Source organism: Galeopterus variegatus, unplaced genomic scaffold, assembly GCF_000696425.1.
Source record: "Galeopterus variegatus unplaced genomic scaffold, G_variegatus-3.0.2 Scaffold33, whole genome shotgun sequence".
NCBI lineage: Eukaryota > Metazoa > Chordata > Mammalia > Dermoptera > Cynocephalidae > Galeopterus > Galeopterus variegatus.
The window spans coordinates 510,232-529,542 of NW_007726144.1; the positions used below are offsets into that span (position 1 = coordinate 510,232).

At 55.7% G+C, this 19,311-nt stretch overlaps 1 protein-coding gene across 5 annotated transcripts; it reads right to left on the bottom strand.

Annotated features, from left to right (window-relative positions):
* Positions 1-1,353: 1,353 nt before the first annotated feature.
* Positions 1,354-18,846, bottom strand: BCAN (brevican). Of its 5 annotated transcripts, XM_008570437.1 has the most exons (16): positions 18,695-18,846; positions 17,397-17,544; positions 14,859-14,969; positions 13,745-14,116; positions 13,242-13,416; positions 12,809-12,936; positions 12,059-12,352; positions 9,733-9,954; positions 8,235-8,867; positions 4,571-4,678; positions 3,832-3,990; positions 3,183-3,265; positions 2,648-2,792; positions 2,183-2,373; positions 1,745-1,844; positions 1,354-1,653 (listed from the first exon to the last, which is right to left on the bottom strand). In XM_008570437.1, the coding sequence occupies exons 3-16, from the start codon at positions 14,947-14,949 to the stop codon at positions 1,613-1,615; spliced, it is 2,742 nt and encodes a 913-aa protein (XP_008568659.1). In that variant the 5' UTR covers positions 14,950-14,969; positions 17,397-17,544; positions 18,695-18,846; the 3' UTR covers positions 1,354-1,612. The 5 variants fall into 5 exon arrangements, 3 of the variants coding, with proteins under 3 accessions (XP_008568659.1, XP_008568672.1, XP_008568665.1); XM_008570450.1 differs by lacking the exon at positions 1,745-1,844; XM_008570443.1 differs by having other exon boundaries at positions 1,354-1,844.
* Between the last annotated feature and the right edge of the window lie 465 nt (positions 18,847-19,311).

Here is a 19,311-nt window from a genome sequence, read left to right on the forward strand (position 1 = left end):
AGGCACCGGAGCAGGGCAGAGATGGCCTGGCAGAGCCCCCAGCTCCCCTCAACACGCACCTGGCTTGAATCTGTCTCTGTCTTGCCTCACTATCTCTGGGTCTCTCCATATCTCTCTCAGCCTTTTGCTCCTCTGGATCTGTCTCCCATCTCCTGGTTTTACTGCCTTTTCGGATAAGAAATAAGAATTGCCTGTGGGGGTGAATGTGGTGTAACTGAGTGGGCACAAGCAGGAGTGTGGACACTGAGCGTGCACATGTGTGAGCATATGTGTGACTGCGTGTGGCTAAGTGTGAGGATCTGCGGCAGTAACGTCAGGACAGACCACATCATGAGGACAGACCGCATCCTGACACTTTACCAAAAGGCACAATCCTATGCACTGTGATGAGGTCCGCAGAAGAGCTCGCTACTTTATGTACACACATACACACTGGTCATTCTCTCCCAGTTCTCAGAGTGATCTCACCACCTCAACCTCCGCTGACTCACAGCCCCCAGAGCCAGCTCACCCTGGCCGGAAGTCTCACCCTCCCCTCCCCAGCCAACTACTCCCCTCCCCCGCCCGCCAGGCTCTTAAGAGAGAAAGACCGCGGCGCCCCCTGGCGGTATCCCGGGACTCCGCCCACTCCTCCACTCAGTCTCCACTCACGCACGCGCACACGGCACTCTCTGCGCAGAGCGACGTGTATGCGTTCGCAGCGCCCTCTGCTGGCCACAGCCGGTGAAACCCACAGGTCATTCCCCAGAGCCCAGCTCACAGCAGGACCGGGGACTTCCCCTCTGCGTATACTTTGTTTCCCTATTTTCCGCATCTCTGTCTCCTCTGCTGGAGGTAAGCCTTCCTGCAGTCTAACCCCCCAGACCTGCTGCAGTGCCAGCAGAACTTGCCCTCACCCTCACGTTCACACCCCCTGGGAGACCCCGCCACCCCCATCTCTGAAGCTCAGAACTGGGACACCAAGGCATCCACTTCTCTGCCTTCCTCTCCGGGACCCCCGCTCCTCTCTTTCCCCACACTGAACTCGTTTAGGTCTGCTTGACTCTTGGGCACTCCGGGCACTCCATCTCTTTCCAGACATCCCCTCCCACTGTTCCCAGCCCCTGCGGTTTCCTTCCCGCTGTTAAGTACTTACTGGGCAGCTAGTCTGTGCTAGGCACTGTTGTATCCACTGACATCTTGGGGGCTTCTCTGACCTTCAGAAGCTACCACACATAAGCTCTATTTATCCTATGAGGCCCAGCCCAACCACACTCACTCTCACTCTCTCTCTCTCTCTCTCTCTCACACACACACACACACACACACACACACACACACACACACACACACACACACAAGCATCAAACTTGGTTGGGCTCAAACACAGCTTTATTTACTGCTGGTTTTACAAGTACTCCATCCAGCAAACCCATTCTCTTGGAAAACAAAGAGTGAATGGGCACAGTGCCTCCTAGAGGAACGGAGGGGACAGGATGGCTGGCAAGGAGAGGGCAGTTGAGGGACTTACCCCTTGCCCTGAGGGAAAACTTGATGCCCAGGGTAGGGGATGAGCGGGCCCAGGCTGAGCTGGAGCCTCCCAGGTGTTTTCCAGAAGCCCTTTCAGGCACTGTCACCTGGACTCCAGCTGCACCCCTCTCATGTCGTCACTTCCTGTGGTGGGGAGAGCACAGGGTGTGAGGGAGAGTTGGGGTGAGAGGGCAGTGCTGGGCCAGGAGTGTTCGAGGCCTCGCTCCCTAGGGACCTGGAGTGAGGCTGGAAGGAGGAGTCGACAGCGCCTTCCAGCGCCCCAGTAGCCTCCCCTGACGTCCTTCCAGGGCTTTCGCTGGGTGCAGAGCTCGAGCCTGGGGAAGACACACACTCATCCTCCACCCTGGGCTCCTCCTTCTCTCTCTTCTCAGAGCCTGCCTTCTGGTGTTCTTGCTACCTGACCCCTGACTTCATTAAAACATTTGCCCTGGTTCAGTCCTTAAGAGCCCAGCATGTGGCTGCATGTGACTTCAGTGTTCTTCAGCACCGAAAGGGACCCCAGAGCATCCAGCCCACCTCCTCTCTCTGCCCCAGAAAGGGGCAGTGATTACTCCAGGGTTACACAACCAGTGACAGGCAGAGCTGGGACTGGAGCTTAGGGCTACTGATAGTTACTGCTCCCTACCCCCACCTGCCTCCTCCTGGCACTCACAGGCCTTCGGGGCACACAGGAGATCTGGGGGTGCTCCCAATGACCATTCTCCTGGCAGCGGATCAGTGGTAGGTTGCGCTGGGCCAACCCCTCACGGCACCGATAGCGAAGGACTGTGTCCACCTCATAGCGCAGCCGTGGGCGGCCAAACACTTGAGCCAGGGGCAGTTCTGGTGGGGGCCCACAGGACACTGCAGGGGGGACACAGTTAGGAACTGGGAGCCTGGCTCTGTAAGTGACAGTTTCCAGAATCTCAAGTCTTGATAGGGAAGATAGGAATGGGCCACATGACAAAAAAGATCAGAGATTCCAAGTGGACCCATGTCATTTGTTATCCCTCCCGTGGTCCAGAACACATTCTGACTCCTCTGTGTAGCTTTGCACCCTCCTATAAGCATCAGCCCCCTGGATGCTCTAGCGCCCACCCCCCCTCCCTTGCTTGGACCCTCCCTTGCCTGCCCTCACCCAGCCCCATCTTGCAGGTGTAGGACAGGTGGTAGTTGCAGGGCACATCACTCCATTGTCCCTGATCATGCCACACCATGACCACGCAGTTCTCTCCAGACAGGAAGTAGCTGTCAGGCTGCCCAGGGTTCCAGTTCTCATAGAGCTGGGGTGTAGGTGGGAGGTCAGAGGAGGTGCTGAGGAGTTCCCACACCAGAAGCATTGGGAGGAATGGGCCTAGAGGACCTGGGGAAGATGAGGGGAAGGAGGGACTGCAGGAGAGGGAAGGCTAGGGGCCTGGGGAATGGGGAACCTCCCCCCACCCAAGGGGAAAAAGAGGGCAGGGGCTTTGGGGGAGGGAGAATGGGAACCAGAAGAGAAGAGATAGAGGCACAAGGAAGGGAGGAGAGCCCAGGGAGAAGTGGGAAAGGGCATGGAGAAAGGGAAGGAGGCCATAAAAAGAAGGGGAAGGAGAGATGGGGGTCACTGTGAGGTAGAGGGTGGATATGTTTCAAGGAAATGAAGTAGACAGTGTGAGGGCCTATCGGGGCCTCACCATGGGGATGCCATCCGACCACAGGAAGTCCCCTTCGATGGTCCTGTCATTGAGCCCAATCCACTGGTACTCCCGGTATCGATCTGGGGAAGAACCGCCGGTGTGCCATGAACTCCACTGTCGATAGATGTCGCCCCCTCCCTGTTACCTGTGGGTGACTGCCCAGGAAGTCCTTCCCACAATCCAAAATTCGTGCTTCCCTGTTTTCTTATCCCTCCCTCCAACTCTGCACACGGGCCAGATGAAAGGCAGGGGGGTGGGAGGAGAAGAAAGTTATCAGCCCGGGCTAGAAAAGGGAAACTCTGGAAAAAGTAAAATTTTTCAAGAAAGTCACAGTCACAGAAAGCCAATGGAGGTAAGAGAGTCAGGGAAGTTGGGAGGGGCTGGAGGCAGCCCCGTCAGCAACAGCTTGGCTGATACAGGTGTAGTTTCCTGCATGAACCTCAACCCTCCCCTCTGCCTAAGTGTAGGGTGGGAAAGAGGGAGAGAGAATGAGAAAGTGAATGAATGAATGAATGAATGAGGGAAACCAAGTAATGAGTGTGAGAATTAATGAATAAGGGAATTAATTAATAAATTAATGAGCAAGTGAGAGAGAGAGAGAGAGAGCAAATGACAAGGGTCCCCTCCCTCCCAGTCCCCAGCCCACTGTTGATGAAGTCCTGTTCCTCAGGTGTGTTGATGCTGGCCAGGTGGGCACCGTACATCCGGCACTGGGTCTCTGCCTCCTGCCAACTCCTTCGAGTAGAAAAGTGCTTGTAGCAGGCACCCTGGAAGGCATCCCAGCCAGGGCTGCAGAAGCGGAGACCTGGGGCACACAGAAGGGCGGGCATCTTCAGAGGACCCCAGAATCCAGAGCAGCCAGGTATCCTAGAAGAGCCTTGGCTCCTTCCACCACCACAGATCAAGAGGCAGATATGGGGCAGGAGGATGGTGCCAAAGAGCTAGTAGTGTACTTCATTCCTCTTCAAGGCTAGCAGGACCCTGGAGGGGCCCTTGGGCAGGGGCAATGATGTCTTCTCTGAGCGACAGGGACTAGGGTGAGGGAGGGAGTTCTGGCCTGGGTCTTTGCAGTCCTCCATGCTGAAGAAGAGCTCTACCCTCCTCCCATCCCAGGAGGATGGGAACTGGCATATATTCACTACCCAGTGCCAGGAGTAAGCTTAGCACTCCTCTCACACTGATACCCCTAAGAGAGGCATTTTGATTCCACTTAAGAGTTGAGGAAATTGAGGGTAGGGCTCAGAGAAGTTATGTACCTTGCCTAAAATGGATTCATTAATGACAAGGCCAAAACCACGGTCCTCCCTCCCCACTCCAGAACTAGCATATTGTGGCAGGGTCCAAGATTTACATCTGTCCCCCCTGATGTCCCTCAACACACTCACCAACATCGCACAGGTCCCCCCCATAGCCAGGCAAACATAGACAGCGGACCCCCTCCTCCTCCTCCAAGCATGTCCCACCATTATGGCAGGGGCTGGGGACACAGTCACCTGAGGGGGGAAAGAAGTGAGGTGGTGGGAGTAAGGGAGCACAACTCTGCAGCCTGATCACTCCAGGAGAAGGTTCAGAGGGTCCCCCAGCCCTGTCCTCCTTGTCCTGCGAGCTATCGCGGCACCTTAAAAGTTCTCCCTAGAACCTGCCTCTGGTCACAGCACAGCCCTGAGTTCTGGGTTTCTTCTCCCCCAACCCCACTTCAGCATTGGCTCAGCTCTGGCAGGCCACTGTCATGCACAGCACTGTGGGCCCAGTCCAACAGAGGCTGGGGGGAAGTGGCCAGGAAGGTCCTCAGGACCCAACCCCACTAAGGGGAAAGATACTGAGCTGTCAGTCATGAGACCTGGACTCTTATCTGGCTTCTCATTCTCTGTATGACATTGGACAGGTCACTTTCCCTCCCTGGGCCTGGAGTTTAGTCCCCTGCCCCTTTGTCTTTGTAGCAGGTTCTAGCACAGTTCTGTATAGTCTAGGTGGGCTGGATGGATCTGGGGGAGGGGACAGGAGGAATACCACGGCAACAGTGGGCTGTGGCCTTGTGGCCTCCCTTGACTGCTCCTGAGACCTGGTATTAGTGTGGTCCAAGTGAGTGCTAAACATTCTTCCTGCTGTCCATCAGGCAGAGTCAGCCAGCCCCAGAAGCTATTAATGGAGATCCAACCCACTTTCCTCCCTCTATGGCCTATCCCTTCTCCTGCGGCTCAGCTCCTGTTGTCCTGCAATGCTGGCTGACCCCACACACTTAGCTTTCTCTCAACATCACCCAACCTCTTTGCCTCCCCTTCTTATCTTCCCAGACTGTTCCCCCTTACCAGAACCCCTCTGCCACCTTTACTTTGCACCTTCTGTAGGCTCCCCAGCCTAAAATACATCTCATTCCCTTCTTCTGGCACCCTCTCCTCCAGGCAGTCCTCTTAGACTAACACACTACCCTGAAGGCCTGCAATCTGTTGTCTGGATCCAGGTCTGTCTGGCTAGGCCATCTGCCTCCTCCTCTGGATACTCTCTCTGGATCCTGCAGTGAGAGGTAGCTGCCCTTAGGCTTGGTGCTGGCAGAACTGTCAATTTCCACTCCTTTCTGGTCCAGATGACCCAGGGGAAGATGGCTCCACAGACCAACAGTGCAGGTCAGGTTCCTCAACCACTGGCAATAAAACCATGGAGGGGGTGGCCTTCAGACTTTGCCATCCACCCCTAGCAGCTGAGGCCAAGGCCCAAAATACTTCATACTGGCCTGGCTGCACTGCCTGGTGGGGATCAGAGCAGGGATGAGGGGAGGAGAAGCTGGAGTTGATTCAAAGAATTTTGCTGGGATGACCTAGCTGTTTTGGGTAAAATGAATCAGCTTTTCCAGCACCACTCCCCCTGTCATCTCCCCTCCTGCCAATAGCTTGGGGGGGGGGGGTTTTATTTAACCCATTAAGCACCAGACCCCACAGAGGCTAGGAGTCCTGAACTCCCTCTCATTCCTCACACTTTCCTGCTCCTCCTGTTGTTCTGTCTGCTCCTTCCTGTCCAACCCTCCAAGCCTGGCAACAGAGGCTCTTGAACTTGGTCCTTGGTCCCCTACCCAGGCCATGGGTCCCTTCCCCTGGCTGTGGGCTGCAGAACCTGAACCCAGGATAGGCAGGGTAGGGTGAACAATAGCTTGGGGGGGGGGAGTTTTATTTAACCCATTAAGCACCAGACCCCACAGAGGCTAGGAGTCCTGAACTCCCTCTCATTCCTCACACTTTCCTGCTCCTCCTGTTGTTCTGTCTGCTCCTTCCTGTCCAACCCTCCAAGCCTGGCAACAGAGGCTCTTGAACTTGGTCCTTGGTCCCCTACCCAGGCCATGGGTCCCTTCCCCTGGCTGTGGGCTGCAGAACCTGAACCCAGGATAGGCAGGGTAGGGTGAAGGAACTCTTCTTGGGACATTCTTGTCTTCCTCCCTCCCCCACTTTGGGGCCAACTACTATACATACCAGAAAGTTTTTCTTTCCTTCCTGGTGAAATAGCAGGTCAGGGCACCTGCTGTTTCTCACTCATCCTCCAGGTGGGGTAACTCAGACACTGAAGATACCTCCCCAATGGTGCTCCTTTTCCCACCAAACCCCCTCTCTACCCCACACAGCGCTGAACAACAAGGCCAACTGGGTAGGAAGCAAACAGTTGAAAAGGGTGCACCTGGGTGTAATGCAAGGGCCCTGGCCCACCCTGGGCCATCGAGGAGAGAAGATCCTGGGGCTGAGAGGATCCCAGCCTTCTCCAGCAGCCTCCACTGGGAATCTTAACCTTCCCCAAGTAGGTAGAGCTTCTCTCAAACCCCACAACCTAATTCCCATTCCTCCTACTCTCCACACTCTCCATCCCACCCCATTTGTATTTTCTCTAGCATTAGGAACTTTGAGATCTTTTGGGTTTGGGTAGGATAAAGCCATTCATACTGGGGGGTAGAGGTGGTCATTAGTGCAGGGGTTAGTGGACGAGGGGAAAGCTGGAGGAATGGGATGAGAGTTAGATACTTTCCTCCTACTGAGATGTGGGAGGTGGAGAGGTTAGGGCACCAGGACGTAGGGGAACCGTCTCTATGCTGAGAGACTTTCTCAGTCAGTACTCTAGGTGGGAGCCACCAAGGTGGATCAAAAATGAATATAAATGCACAACACACACACCCCAGGCTGTGTGGGTTTCTCCCCATCAGGAGTGAGGCACTACAACTCCCAGCACTCCCGCAGGCTGAGGATGATGACTTCTCTGGGGTAATGTGTACGGTCAAATCTGGTATCTCAGCAGCCAGGAAGGGAAGTTTAGACAGGCCTGAGAAGGAGGAGTTGAGAGAACAGCAAGGGGCTGTTAGACTGCTAGGACAGGAAAGGGTGGAGGCTAAAGATGAATAAATCAGAAAGACAAGGAGACACAGAGAGGCAGAGACACAAAGAGAGAGAGAGGGAGAGACATGGAGCCAAAGAGAAGCATTGAAGGGCTACCCATGACACAGGCCCATGGGAAGACTAGGACAGAGAGCTGGAGATGGAGACAGAGGGTACCAGAGCTTGGTTACAAAGGGTTTTAATAGATTTATTTCCAAGGCTTGTTTTCCATGAAACAGTCAAAAAAATACTTCACAGAAGTAGTCACTTAAGGCTCTGTGGGGGTAAGAGCTCTCCTGGACCCCAAAGGTTGAGAGTGGGGATGGACAGCCAAAGGGATGGGACACCGGAGGGGGGAAGGGGCCCCAAAGAGTGCAGCAGGGCACCCTGAAGAGGCACAAGGATGCTCTGTGGGGCCAGTGAGATGTGAGCCACAGGTGGAGGGCAGGGAAGGGTCACAGGTGGTCAATGGTGGGGCTGGGGTCACAGGGTGAGGAATCAGAGAGCTGGGACGGAAGTCACAAGGTGGGACATCCAAGACTGGAGACCCGCAAGTAGAGGTGGGTAAGAGAATGAAGGCAAAATATAGGAGCGTCCGGGGCAATGGTGGGTTAAAGGAGTACAGGTCTGGTGACCCAGAGCTGTAGGGGGAGAAAAAGGAGGAGGATAAAGAGGGAGGCTGAGCCTTGGGCAGAGTTACCTGATGAGGGGGCCACGGCCACTCCTCCTCGGCTGACGCTGTCAGTGGGCAGTACTGGCTGGGCCCGCACTGAGGTCCCTGTTGGGGCAGTTCTTCCAGAATTCTCTTCAGAGGGGGCCTCCAGCTCCCTGGTACCCTCAGGGGCCCGTGTGGCTGGAAGCAGGGAAAGGGTATCCTCGGAGCTCCCTGTCTCCTCACTTTCTCCTCGAGGGACCCCAGATAGCTCAGGACCACCAGTGTCCTCCCCCACCTCTCTTGCCCCAACCAGAGTGGAAGGTGGTGGGGACGCTAGGTTCCCCTCCCTGGGGGTGAGCAGAGTCTCAGTGGGTGGGCCACGGACCCTTGGAGGCCTGGGAGCTTCTGACTCTCCATCAGGAAGTGGTGATGCACCAGGCTGCAGTACTGCCCTCGCCGGCGGGGATGCCTGGGAGAGCGATTCTTCCAGGGCCGGTTCAGTGGGAAGAGTGGCCGCAGGGCCTGGGCTGCTGGGCTCGCTGTGCCGAGCCCACAGCGCCTCATCCTCCACCTCCTCCTCTTCCTCTTCTTCATCCTCGTAGTTCTCTTCCTCCTCCCCTGCCTTGCCTTCCTCTTCTGAGGACTCCGTGGGTGGTACAATGGATTGGGTTTCGAATTCTGGGCAAAGCACAAACAATTCAGCACCAAGGACAGCGCCCGCCGGAGGACAGGAAGAAGGAAGGGGAAGGGGAGAAAAGCACGGCTAGAGAAAGCGGGGTCTCGGGGAGACAGAAGTGCTCTCCTGGGGCGAGGTGGTCTTTGCTCCGCACTGTGAGAACTTCAACCTGAGCTGCACTCTTGAGGCAGCGCTTGATCAGGCTTTGTGAGTTGTTATTGACCCAGGAAAACATGGTCGTTGTATCTCCCTCCCCTAGTCTGTCAACATTCTAGTCGACACTTTGGGGTAGGTGAGGTGCAGGAGGGACCAAAGAAAGGAGGTTCCTTCTTCCCAGGGGGCAGCTCCTTGGTCCAAGCATCTCCAGCCCCAGAGTTGGGGGGTGGAATTTACTGGAATGGCAAAGGTTGTGAGAGGGACAGGAGAGTTGCCCTGTACCACTGAACTGCTGAGAAAGGACAGGGCAGAGTCATGCCAGCCATGAACCATCAACCTGGGCTTGCCCCTACCTTTTTATTTTATTTTATTTACTTGGCAGCTGGCTGGTATCAGAAACAGAACCCTAGACCTTGGTGTTACAAGGCTGCATTTTTTTTTTTTTAAAGATGACCGGTAAGGGGATCTCAACCCTTGGCTTGGTGTTGTCAGCACCACGCTCAGCCAGTGAGCGAACCGGCCATCCCATATATGGGATCCGAACCCATGGCCTTGGTGTTATCAACACCGCACTCTACTGAGTGAGCCATGGGCCGGCCCACAAGGCTGCATTTTAACCAACTGAACTAACCAGCTAACCCCTGGGCTTGCCCATTCTGCCTCCAACTTCTTTTAAGTGGAGACATCCCCAGGATAAGGGATTTGAGTTACCTAGGAGGGTCCTAGGGGCCTCTGCCGGGTCTTCTGGAGTGGAGCTTCCACCTCCTCCATCCTCTATGATGGGAATGGAGTAGATGGCTCCACGAGACTCGCTCTCCACAGCTTCCTGAGGCAGCTGCAGTTCCTCCAGGGTCTCTGTCACTGTGACGATGGCCTCTATTCCATCAGGGGCTGGGTCAGAGGCTGGGTTGGCGGCCTCAGGGATGGCAGAGTCTGTGGCAGGAGGAAAATTCTGAGGGAAGGCTGAAAGGCAGCTCTGCCCACACATGAGGGATCTGGATTAGACTGTTAGCGACCACAGAATTCTCTTCATTGTGCCACATCTTCCCCATGGAGCACCCATGGGGGTCCAGGGAGCACACCAGACCTTCATTACTCATTCCTCAAGCATTAATCAAGTGCTACTATGTGTCATCCAAACATTCTCCTGGGCACTGAGGATACAGTGTAGAACAAAACAGCAAACTTCCTGCCCTCAAGGTAATTTATATTCTAGATACAGAAAAGAAACAAATAAACATCTATTATAATGTTACGATATAAAGGATAATTAAGCAGAGTTAGAAAATAGAATGATGGGAGGTACTACTTCAGAGTGGTCAGGAAAGGCTCAGGAGAAAAATAATCCCTTGAGTGAGGGGGTGGAGGCAGAAGGATGGATGGAACAGCCTCGACAACTTGGGATCTTGGGCTTGGGGAAAGGAGTGAGGGATCCCAGTCATCCAAAGATTCTTGAAATGGAAGGGGACAGGCCACCATCCCCATAGGAGAGCTGAAGGGCAGAGTGCAGGAAGAACGTTCAACTGTCACCACCTGAGGACCTCCGTGTTGGGGCAAAAGGGTAAAAGAAGGGGCCACCTCCTTCTGGCTCCCTTCAAATAAACAGAGGTTTAGAATGGATTACTTTGTCCTCTAGAGAAGGGAACCAAGAGCAGAAATCCAATGAAGCGAAGGTGGAATTGGGCTAAGAAGTGCCCCAATGGCCATCTGTGCTCAGCCAGGCGAGACAGGACAGTACGTCCCTGCCCTCAACACCTGCTCCAGCGAGCCTTGCTCCACACCAGACAAGCAAACCTGTGCCCTTGCTGCCTCTGTCCTCCACCCGCTCCCAATCGTAGTCATACTATTCCCTCCCCTCCCCTTCCTCCTGATCCAGTTCTTCCTTCAATTTCTTTCCAGACAGTGCTCAACACACAATCATAACCAGAGCATAGAGGTTTCAACTATCGTCATCATGATCATGACCATGATCATCATCATCCCTGTTCCAGTAAACCTTCCACATGGACCTGTTTTCTTATGGACTTTACTTCCCCACACTTTCCCTCCCCAGCCCCAGGCCAAAGGTGTCCACAGATCTGTCCCAGTGGAAGTAATGCTTTTCTCTCAGTCTCTCCTTATCCTAAGAGTGAGGCCTCTTGTCTTCCCTCAAACTGGGGGTCCCCATTGGCAGAAGCTGTCTTCTCTTCAGATGGAGTGTAAATGCTGTCTTCTCGTCCCATTTCTGCCCTTGTACCAGTACTGCAGGTTCACAACTGGGACAAGGACCCAGACACCCCATGGCAATGCCTCCCTGATTGTCAGTCACCCTTGGCCTGAGTCCTGTGCCTCTGAAGTTTCCAGGTACTGCCTCCCCTCCAGCTCCTAATATAAGATGTGGGCAGAAATTTGCAATGCAGTTAGAGTCTTTTGTCACAGTTTGCATTCCATCCTGGGCCCCAACCTCCTAAGTGATATATTAAATTTTTCATAACTAAAAAAAAAAAAAAAAAAGATGTGGGTAGGAAGCCATCTCTATACCCACTGTCCTTGAGGTTCTGCTCCTTTTGGGGGGAATTGTGTCTGTCCATCAGTATTTGGTGGTTAAAGTTCTTACACCTTCTTTAAGCTGCAGATTCTGGAAACCCTCCTGAGGGCTGTTGGGGGCATGTGGCTAATTGGAAGAACTTGAGCGGGTCATTCAATGGGTTCAGAAATGTCAGTCATCTCTGCTCTGCTCTCCTCTGACAGGAAATGGGAGCTTATTCAGCAGCCCAATATGGAGAGGCAGCTTTAAAACTGGAAGAGACCAGGTATGGACTATTGGTGGGGAGGCAGGTAAGGAGGTACAGAGAAGTGACCACTCCTTGAGGCCACACAGTTGAGTGAGACCAAGCCCAGAATTAGAACCCTAGCTGACAAGATGGGCATCACCCAAGACTCCTTCAGGCATATGGCAAAGACCTGACAGAAATGGGTCAGAACTGGGGTAGGACTTTCAGGGCTTGACCTTGCCTCTCTGTGGCTGGTCTCAGCCTCTGCAGGGAGGTGGGCTCACCTCGGAAACAGTAGACATTGAAGCGGCTGTGCTTATTGGGGAAGCCAGTCTGGTTGGGGAAGAGGAAGAGCGTCTTGACACCAGGCAGGCCCCCACCACAGCGCTGGCTGGGTGTGATGATGGGGTAGCGCACGCTGCCATCAGCCAGCCAGCCTGGGCTGCAGCGGTCCAGGCCACCATCCCAGGCTGCATACAGCTGGCCCGTGGTGGCAATCTCCGCATTCCGCTCCCTGCAGTACACTCGTGCCTCCTCCAACGTCAGCTTGTCTGGAGGGGCACCTAGGAACAGTTCTCCTGGGTAGGGAAGAGGAGGTTGGGTTACCAGGTGGCTAGTAGCCTCTTCCATCCTGGATTCCCATTGGGACCCTGGGCAAACTTCTCTAGGCCTCACTCTCCTATTCTGTGATATGGGGTTAATACCCTACTTCATAGAATCCAAGTCTGGATGGAACCTCAAGATGGATATTAGAGGTCAAAGAACCTGGCCCAACTTCCTCATTCTGCAAGGAGTCATGCACAGTCTGCACAGCGGGTAGCAGAAGAGTCAGAACTCAAATGGCCACCTGTACGAGGCTTTGGTCATGAACTTGCCTCTATGACAGTGTTTTCAGGGAGGGACACTGTCTCCTTACTGCTACCTGCCGCCTTCAAAACACGAGGGACAGTAAAGTCCAGCAGAGGCCCCAGGAGGACCTATGGGCAGCACTAGAGAAGGGGCTCGTCCCCTGGGAACCCCTCCCTCCCAATCACCATTTAGGTCTTCAGCATAACAGTAGACATCATAGAGGTCATTTGGATCCACCACTCCATAGTTCCGGACTCCAGGGAAGCCATCCATGTCTCCATAACAGGCCTCTCTTGGGGTCTGGATGGGATACCTAGAGAGGGAGGACAGAGACTCAGTACAGATGCCTCCTCCAGGGAGCCATCCCATATTTACCCTACTGAATCATACTGTCCTTTCAATGCAGCTAGTTGGTGACAGCCTGGCTGTCCTCCCAGCTCTGCAAGGATGCACACCCCCACAGTAGGGTCCTCATCACCATCCTCAGGCCAACCTCATTCTCCAGAGACAAGAAGCCCTATATTCCTTGTCTGACACCGCAGGCAGCCCCTGACAGAGCTGGAGGCCACAGCCATCTCGGAGACAAATAGAAACCCCTGGTCCACAGCCCCAGCCTACCTCACGGTCTGGTCGGACAGCCAGCCAGCATCACACTGCTCATAGCCCCCGAGGTAGGCGGCGTAGAGCTGCTCTGGGGTGGCGATGCGGGCTCCGATGCGGGCACAGGCCTCCTGGGCTCCGGCAAAGGAGAAAGCGTAGCGGGCAGAGCCCTCCCGATAGAGAAAGACGACCCCTGAGGGGCAGAGAGGACTCCTGAGGAGGGTGACCACCCGGCCCACTGACCTCCCCTCACCCTCCTTGTCACTCCCCGGTCGACAAAGGGTAAAGTCCAGATTTCGCTCACTCTACAGCATGAGGGACTTAAGTTAGACTGTGGGTAGAATTTCCTCCACCTGAAGAGAGAAAGGAGGTAACAACAGCCTGTGTCTCCTCACCCCTATCTGAACTCAGTCTATGCCTTCCAGGTGAGTTTGCTTCCCGCCTCAGACTGTGGGCTCCCCGGGGGCAGGAGTCCTCCCCTCCCTACCTCCAGGAAACTCTCTCTATCCCTACCCTCTCACCTTTGACCTTGACCTCCACAGCGTCACTGCTGTCATCGATGCCATGCTGGACCTCGCAGCGGTAGACGCCTGAGTCGTTGGGCCGCAGCTCGCTCAGCGCCAAGGAGACATCGGTGAGCGACGCGGGGTAGGCGGGCAGCGCCACGCGAAACCGGTAGGCCTCGTTCACCTTGACGCGTAGCCCCCGCGCCACCAGCACCTCCGCCTCCCGGCCCCCGGACAGGAAGGTCCACTTGACCCGCGGAGAGCCCAGCACGGCCCGGCGACTCGGCGGCCTCAGGTAGTGGACGTGGCACGGAATGGTGAGGGCGCCCCCGAGCACGCCCTGCAGCGGTGCGTCGCCGGCGATGCGCACGCGGAAGGCGCGGTCCTCTGTGGACCGGCAGGGCCCGCTGGAACTTCGTGCAGTGCACCCACGTGGTCCCATCCCATGGTCTCCAAGCCCTGCTCCAGAATTCGCCCCCCCACCCCACCCCCAGCCCCAGATTCTCCAGACCCCCTCCAGGGTTCCCTGGCTTCCCCTTGTGTTTCCTAGCTCCGCCCTCAGGACCCTCCCCTCCCCCTCCCCTCAGGTCCTGCAATCCTATCTCTAGGTACTCCAGGCCCACCACAACCCCAGACCCGTCCCCCAACGTCTTCCAGTCAATTCCGCCCCCAGGATACCCTTGCCCTGCTCCCAGAGTCTCCCAGTTCCGCCCCAGGATCCCAGACGTCCAACCTCCCAGTCCTCCATTCTCGCACCCTGGGTCCTCCAGCCCTGTCCTCAAAGTTTTCCACTCTGTTCCTTTCAGTTTCCTTCAGAGTTTCTCCCAATTCCACTCCTTTTCCACCTACCAGCTCCATTCATCCTGCCTCCAGGGTCCCCCATCCTCCATCCTAGTGACCTGCAGCATCTAGTGCCCCTCTCCAACTCTACCCCCAAGATTTCCCCACCTTTCCAAAGCTCACAACGTATCCTCTTTCCAAGTGTCACCGCCCAGATCCTTCCCCACAGTCCTCCCAATTATTTCTCCTACCGCAGTCCCCCAAGGCTGGAAGCAGTTGGTTAGAGGCTACCCTCTACCATAGGGGAGATGCGGAGACAGACACAATAGCCCAGAGTGGGGGTGCTTACCTGAGCTGTCCCCTTCCAGGAGGTTAGCTAAGGCTTCAGGGACCTGGGCCAGGGCTAGGGCTGCCAGCAGGGACAGAAGCAGTGGGGCCATGCCGCAGGCTGATGGAGGGACTTGAGGAGGAAAGATAGAGTTAGACTTCAGGATGGACTTCCCTTGGATCCCTACCACACTCACATGGGCTCACACATATCCTGACCCCAGAAGCCCACTGCCCCCACCTCACCATTAACTCTTCATCTCTGATCCTTGTCTCACTGCCAAGGAATTTCTCCTCAGAGCCATGACCTGGGTCCTAGTCAACTCACTGTGTGACCCAAGCCAAGTTCTTTACCCCCTCTGGGACTTTGTTTTCTTACTTATGAAAGAATACTATTGCTACCATCTCACAAGATGAGATCAGGCTATGTGCTTTGAAAGTGCTTTATATCCTAAAAATGCCCTGTCTGAATGCACAGTACCAGGCACACAGCAGGACCTCGGTAAGTGCCTATAGCACGAATGGTGGTAGACTTCCATCTGCCCCTCCTTCCTCAAACTCAGAGCCTCTCCCATAGTACCCTCCAACCTTCCCATCCCATCTTTCCAGGACACCATAGCCACCTGGCCTCCTCCAGGAAGGCCCCCTGGTCTGAACCGAGGCAATGCACAACTCTCCCCCAGACTACCCCTCCTGTACCTCTTCCCCAGCATTACTTATGAGGAAACTCTTCTCTTTACTCCCAAACACCCTCCATCCCCCTTCCTTGGCTGCCTCCTCCCTTCTTCCTCCCAGCCTTTCCTTTCTGCCTGGCACGGGCTTTCCCACCGGATCTCCTGGCTCAGAAACCAGCTGGGACAAAGCCCCTGTCTCTGCCAGTCTGGCCTCCGTCCAGTCTCTCCCTTCCCCCTCCCCACCTTTCTGTGAAAGCCCTGGGCTGGGGGCTGGACTAAGGGGGGTGAGAATGGAAGCAAGGGGCCCTCCTCTCATACCCCTTGCTATCAGAAGCTCTAGAACCCAGAATATTCCTTCAAAGATCTCAAAGCACTTACACTCTCATAAAAGGGATGTGGTGTGACATTGAGAAATGGAGACTGATGACAAGAGAGAGATAGGGCTAACCCTGGGCCCCCAGCAAAGCCAAGTCAGGCACCAAGCCAATGTGCCCCAGGAGGGAAGGCTGCAGAACTAGTGTCCAACATCATCTTTAAGGGTCAGGCTAGACTTAGAAGGGCATGGGGACCCAGGTCTGCCATGGAATAGGCCAATGATGCAGCAGGAGGGATGAAGCAAGACTTCACGGAGATCACGCTTACTCCCACTGGCTACCCTCGCCTGCTCCAGGCCCACTGTTCAACCTCCATCTTTCCTACCTTCTCAGACTCTGCCTTCATACCTGTCCCCTCTTTCCTGAGCCTGAACTGATGGGAAATTTCCCTTTTCTCCCAGATCCTCCAGGCTAGGCACCCCTGCCTCCCCACCATTGTAACCTCCATTTCTGCCACTATGCCTAGGCATCATTTCCTTTGGGTCAGAGTTGTGGGAGGAGTGGCAGGAGCCAGATGCTCAGGGCCTCTATCTGACCTTTGAGAGGGAGAAGCTTTTTGATAGGGCCAGATCAGAGGGTACTGAAACCAGCTCCGGGCAGGGGGGCACTTGAGAGGACTGTTTTCTGGGTCCAGAGTGGGGACAATTCGGCATAAGCAGCCAGTGCCTGCTGGGTGCTGGGGAGACTATTTGTTATGAATATGAGCTGTGCCAGGGCCTAAGCCAGGCCCGTTCCTGAAGCCCTGCCTCCCCTCTCTCTGGGCCAGAGCTGGCTGCTCACAGACCTGCCTCCCAGGTCTCTGACAGGTGGCCCAGAAACCCATATAGTTGGAGTCACTCTGGGGCCAACACCCTGGACCACCCTCTCACCTCTGTTCTGCGGGAGAATGAGGGAAGTGGGTCTGAGGCCAGTGAGGACCTGGCTGCTCTGGGACATGGAGGGCAACCCTCCCTCCAAGAATGGGAGTCACTGACCAGAGAGGCCAAGAAAGTAGCCCTCTGTGGTTCTCAGAGAGCTCAGTCTTTCCTCTCCCCATGATTGCACTGAGGTCAGGCCTCAACCCTTCCTGTTCAGCTAGCAACCCTGAGGAAACTCAGGCATCCCCTCTTCCAGCACCAGACTGAGAACCCAGGGGTCCGGGCCTCGGCCTTCTCCATCCCATACACCCACCCACCTCCACTCCGTCTTCTCTTCCTCCAGAGCAGGACTGAGAGCTCAGCAGTCATCCTGTCCCCTCCCCTGACCCACACCACCCCCTCTCTGTCCTGCTGTCTGCCTCCTCCAGCCTTTCGATCTCCACCCTGGTCTGGAGTTTCTCAAGCTGTTCAGGAAACTTTCCTCCTGTAACATCATTCATGCCTGACAACAGATGTTCACCTCTCTCACAGGCTTCACAGACCCAATCCACAGAGAATCAAGACCAGGTGCTCTGGGGGGGGGGGGCAGGGGGGCCGCACGCGCGCACGCACATGCACACACCTAACACCCACCACTTCCATGCTGAATACCCACCAGCTGGTGGTCCAAGGCCTGCCCACAGGAACTGAGCTGCAGCACTCAGTAGGGTCAGCAGGGAGGCACCGGAGGCCACAGCTTCGGTCCCAGCAGGAGAGACACTCTCAGCTATTCCCTTAGTGGCTGTGTGAGGAGCAACATGAACCTACACAATATAAGCAAGGCCTTAGGGCCTGTAGGAGTAATTGCAATAATCATGTAAATAGTCCTATTTATTGGAAGCACAACTAATAATACTAGTAGCGACATCACCAGCGGAGCTATTGCAAATCCTCCTAGTATAAACTCTGAAATGCAAATGATGCTGTTATCCACAGCAAAGTTAGCGATCACAACAGGCAGTGGTAATACTGTGGGTGGGTCTATCAGTTAACACCCTTCCCTGATCTTACTAGTATTATCTGGAATGTAAGTAACGTAGATAATAATGGTGCCAACAAAATTATTGCCAGTCTCTTGGTCCTGTTAGAACCATGTGGAGCTATTCTGATAGGAGGGGAATATGGAAATACCTGAGGGAGGGAGTTCTCCGCCCCAGGTAGTGCTGGGAAAGAAAGCTGGAGGGGTAAAGCATTTCAGCTAACAGTTACTGACCTGGGCCAGGCCTTCTACTACCTGCTTCCCATGGGTAACCTCAACTGGGAGAAAAATACTGTTTGTGTTTTTGTCATCACACCCACAAGGAACGCGAGGTTCAGGGAGGTCAGCTAACTTGCCCAAGGTCACACAGCAATAAGTGGCAGAATTGGGATTCCAGCTCCAAAGCCAGCCCCTCGACCACCCGCTCAGCGAATCCTATCTGCTGGCCGGCGGGCTACAGTGAGGTGCCCCCAGAAGAAAGGTTGCTCGCCGCTGCGCCTCCTGCGGTGCTGCCCGCACGGCGCGCACGGAGTCAAGGGCTAACGCGGGCCGCCACCGCCCTGCCCAGGACAAGGTCGGAAATATCGCAGGCCGCCCTAGGATTGGAGCGCGCAGCAAGGAGGATGCCAGGACCAAGAGGGGCGTTCCCATATCCCGCGGATCCGAGGGGGCTGCTGATCAGACTGCAAGCAGCAATGGGGGTGCCAACGGCAGAGCTGGGAGCATGTAGATCGGAGATGGCAGCGGGAGCAGTGGGCGCTCGGGGCTGGTCGGCAGCGGACCTCCTCCACGTGTTAGGGTCGGTGAGTTGGGTGCCCCGGAGCCTCGGAGGCAAGGGCTGTGGGGTGGGGGGCGCCGACCACAGGCCGGCCGGTGGGCGCTCGCTTCTCTCTCTCCCTCCCAGAGCCGGGAGGCTGGGCTGCGGTGGCACTCACCTACCGAGCGACAGGGTTGGGGGGCGGCACTGCGAAGTTTGCCGCCTCCTCCGGGGGTCTCCTCCGGGTCCACGGCTCGGTCCTGCAGCTGCAGTTGAGACTGCGGCGAGGACTGCGCTGGCGCGAGGAGAGGCCGGGCCCGCAGGACGCTCAGAAGAGGGCGCCGGCCCGCCGGGAGCTGCACAAAACCCCCTTTCTTCCTCCCGCCCCCGTCCCGCCCTTCCCCCGGGGCCGCCCCCGCCCCCTGGCCGGGAACACGGGGGGCTCAGGACGGTCACGGGACCAGCTGCCGTCTCTGCGTCGGTTCCCGGCGGCAGCGGCGAGAGCAAGGACAGGCGAAATAGGACATCGTTCCAGGGATGGGAAGCGAGGACTTGGAGTAGGGAGGGAGGGCAGAGGGGCGGGGAGGGAGCGCTTGCTGAGCTAGAGGATGATGTTGCAGCTGGAGGGATGGAAGTTAGACAGCAGGAGGGACCTCCCGTTGGTCAAAGAAGGAGGAGAAGGGACTCAAATTTAGATATTAGGGAAGAGAATGAAGGGAGAATGGGAGGCTTTGCTCCTGGAAAGAGACGCACACTCCCAAATGGGAAGCTCTTTTTTTTTTTTTTTTTTTTTTG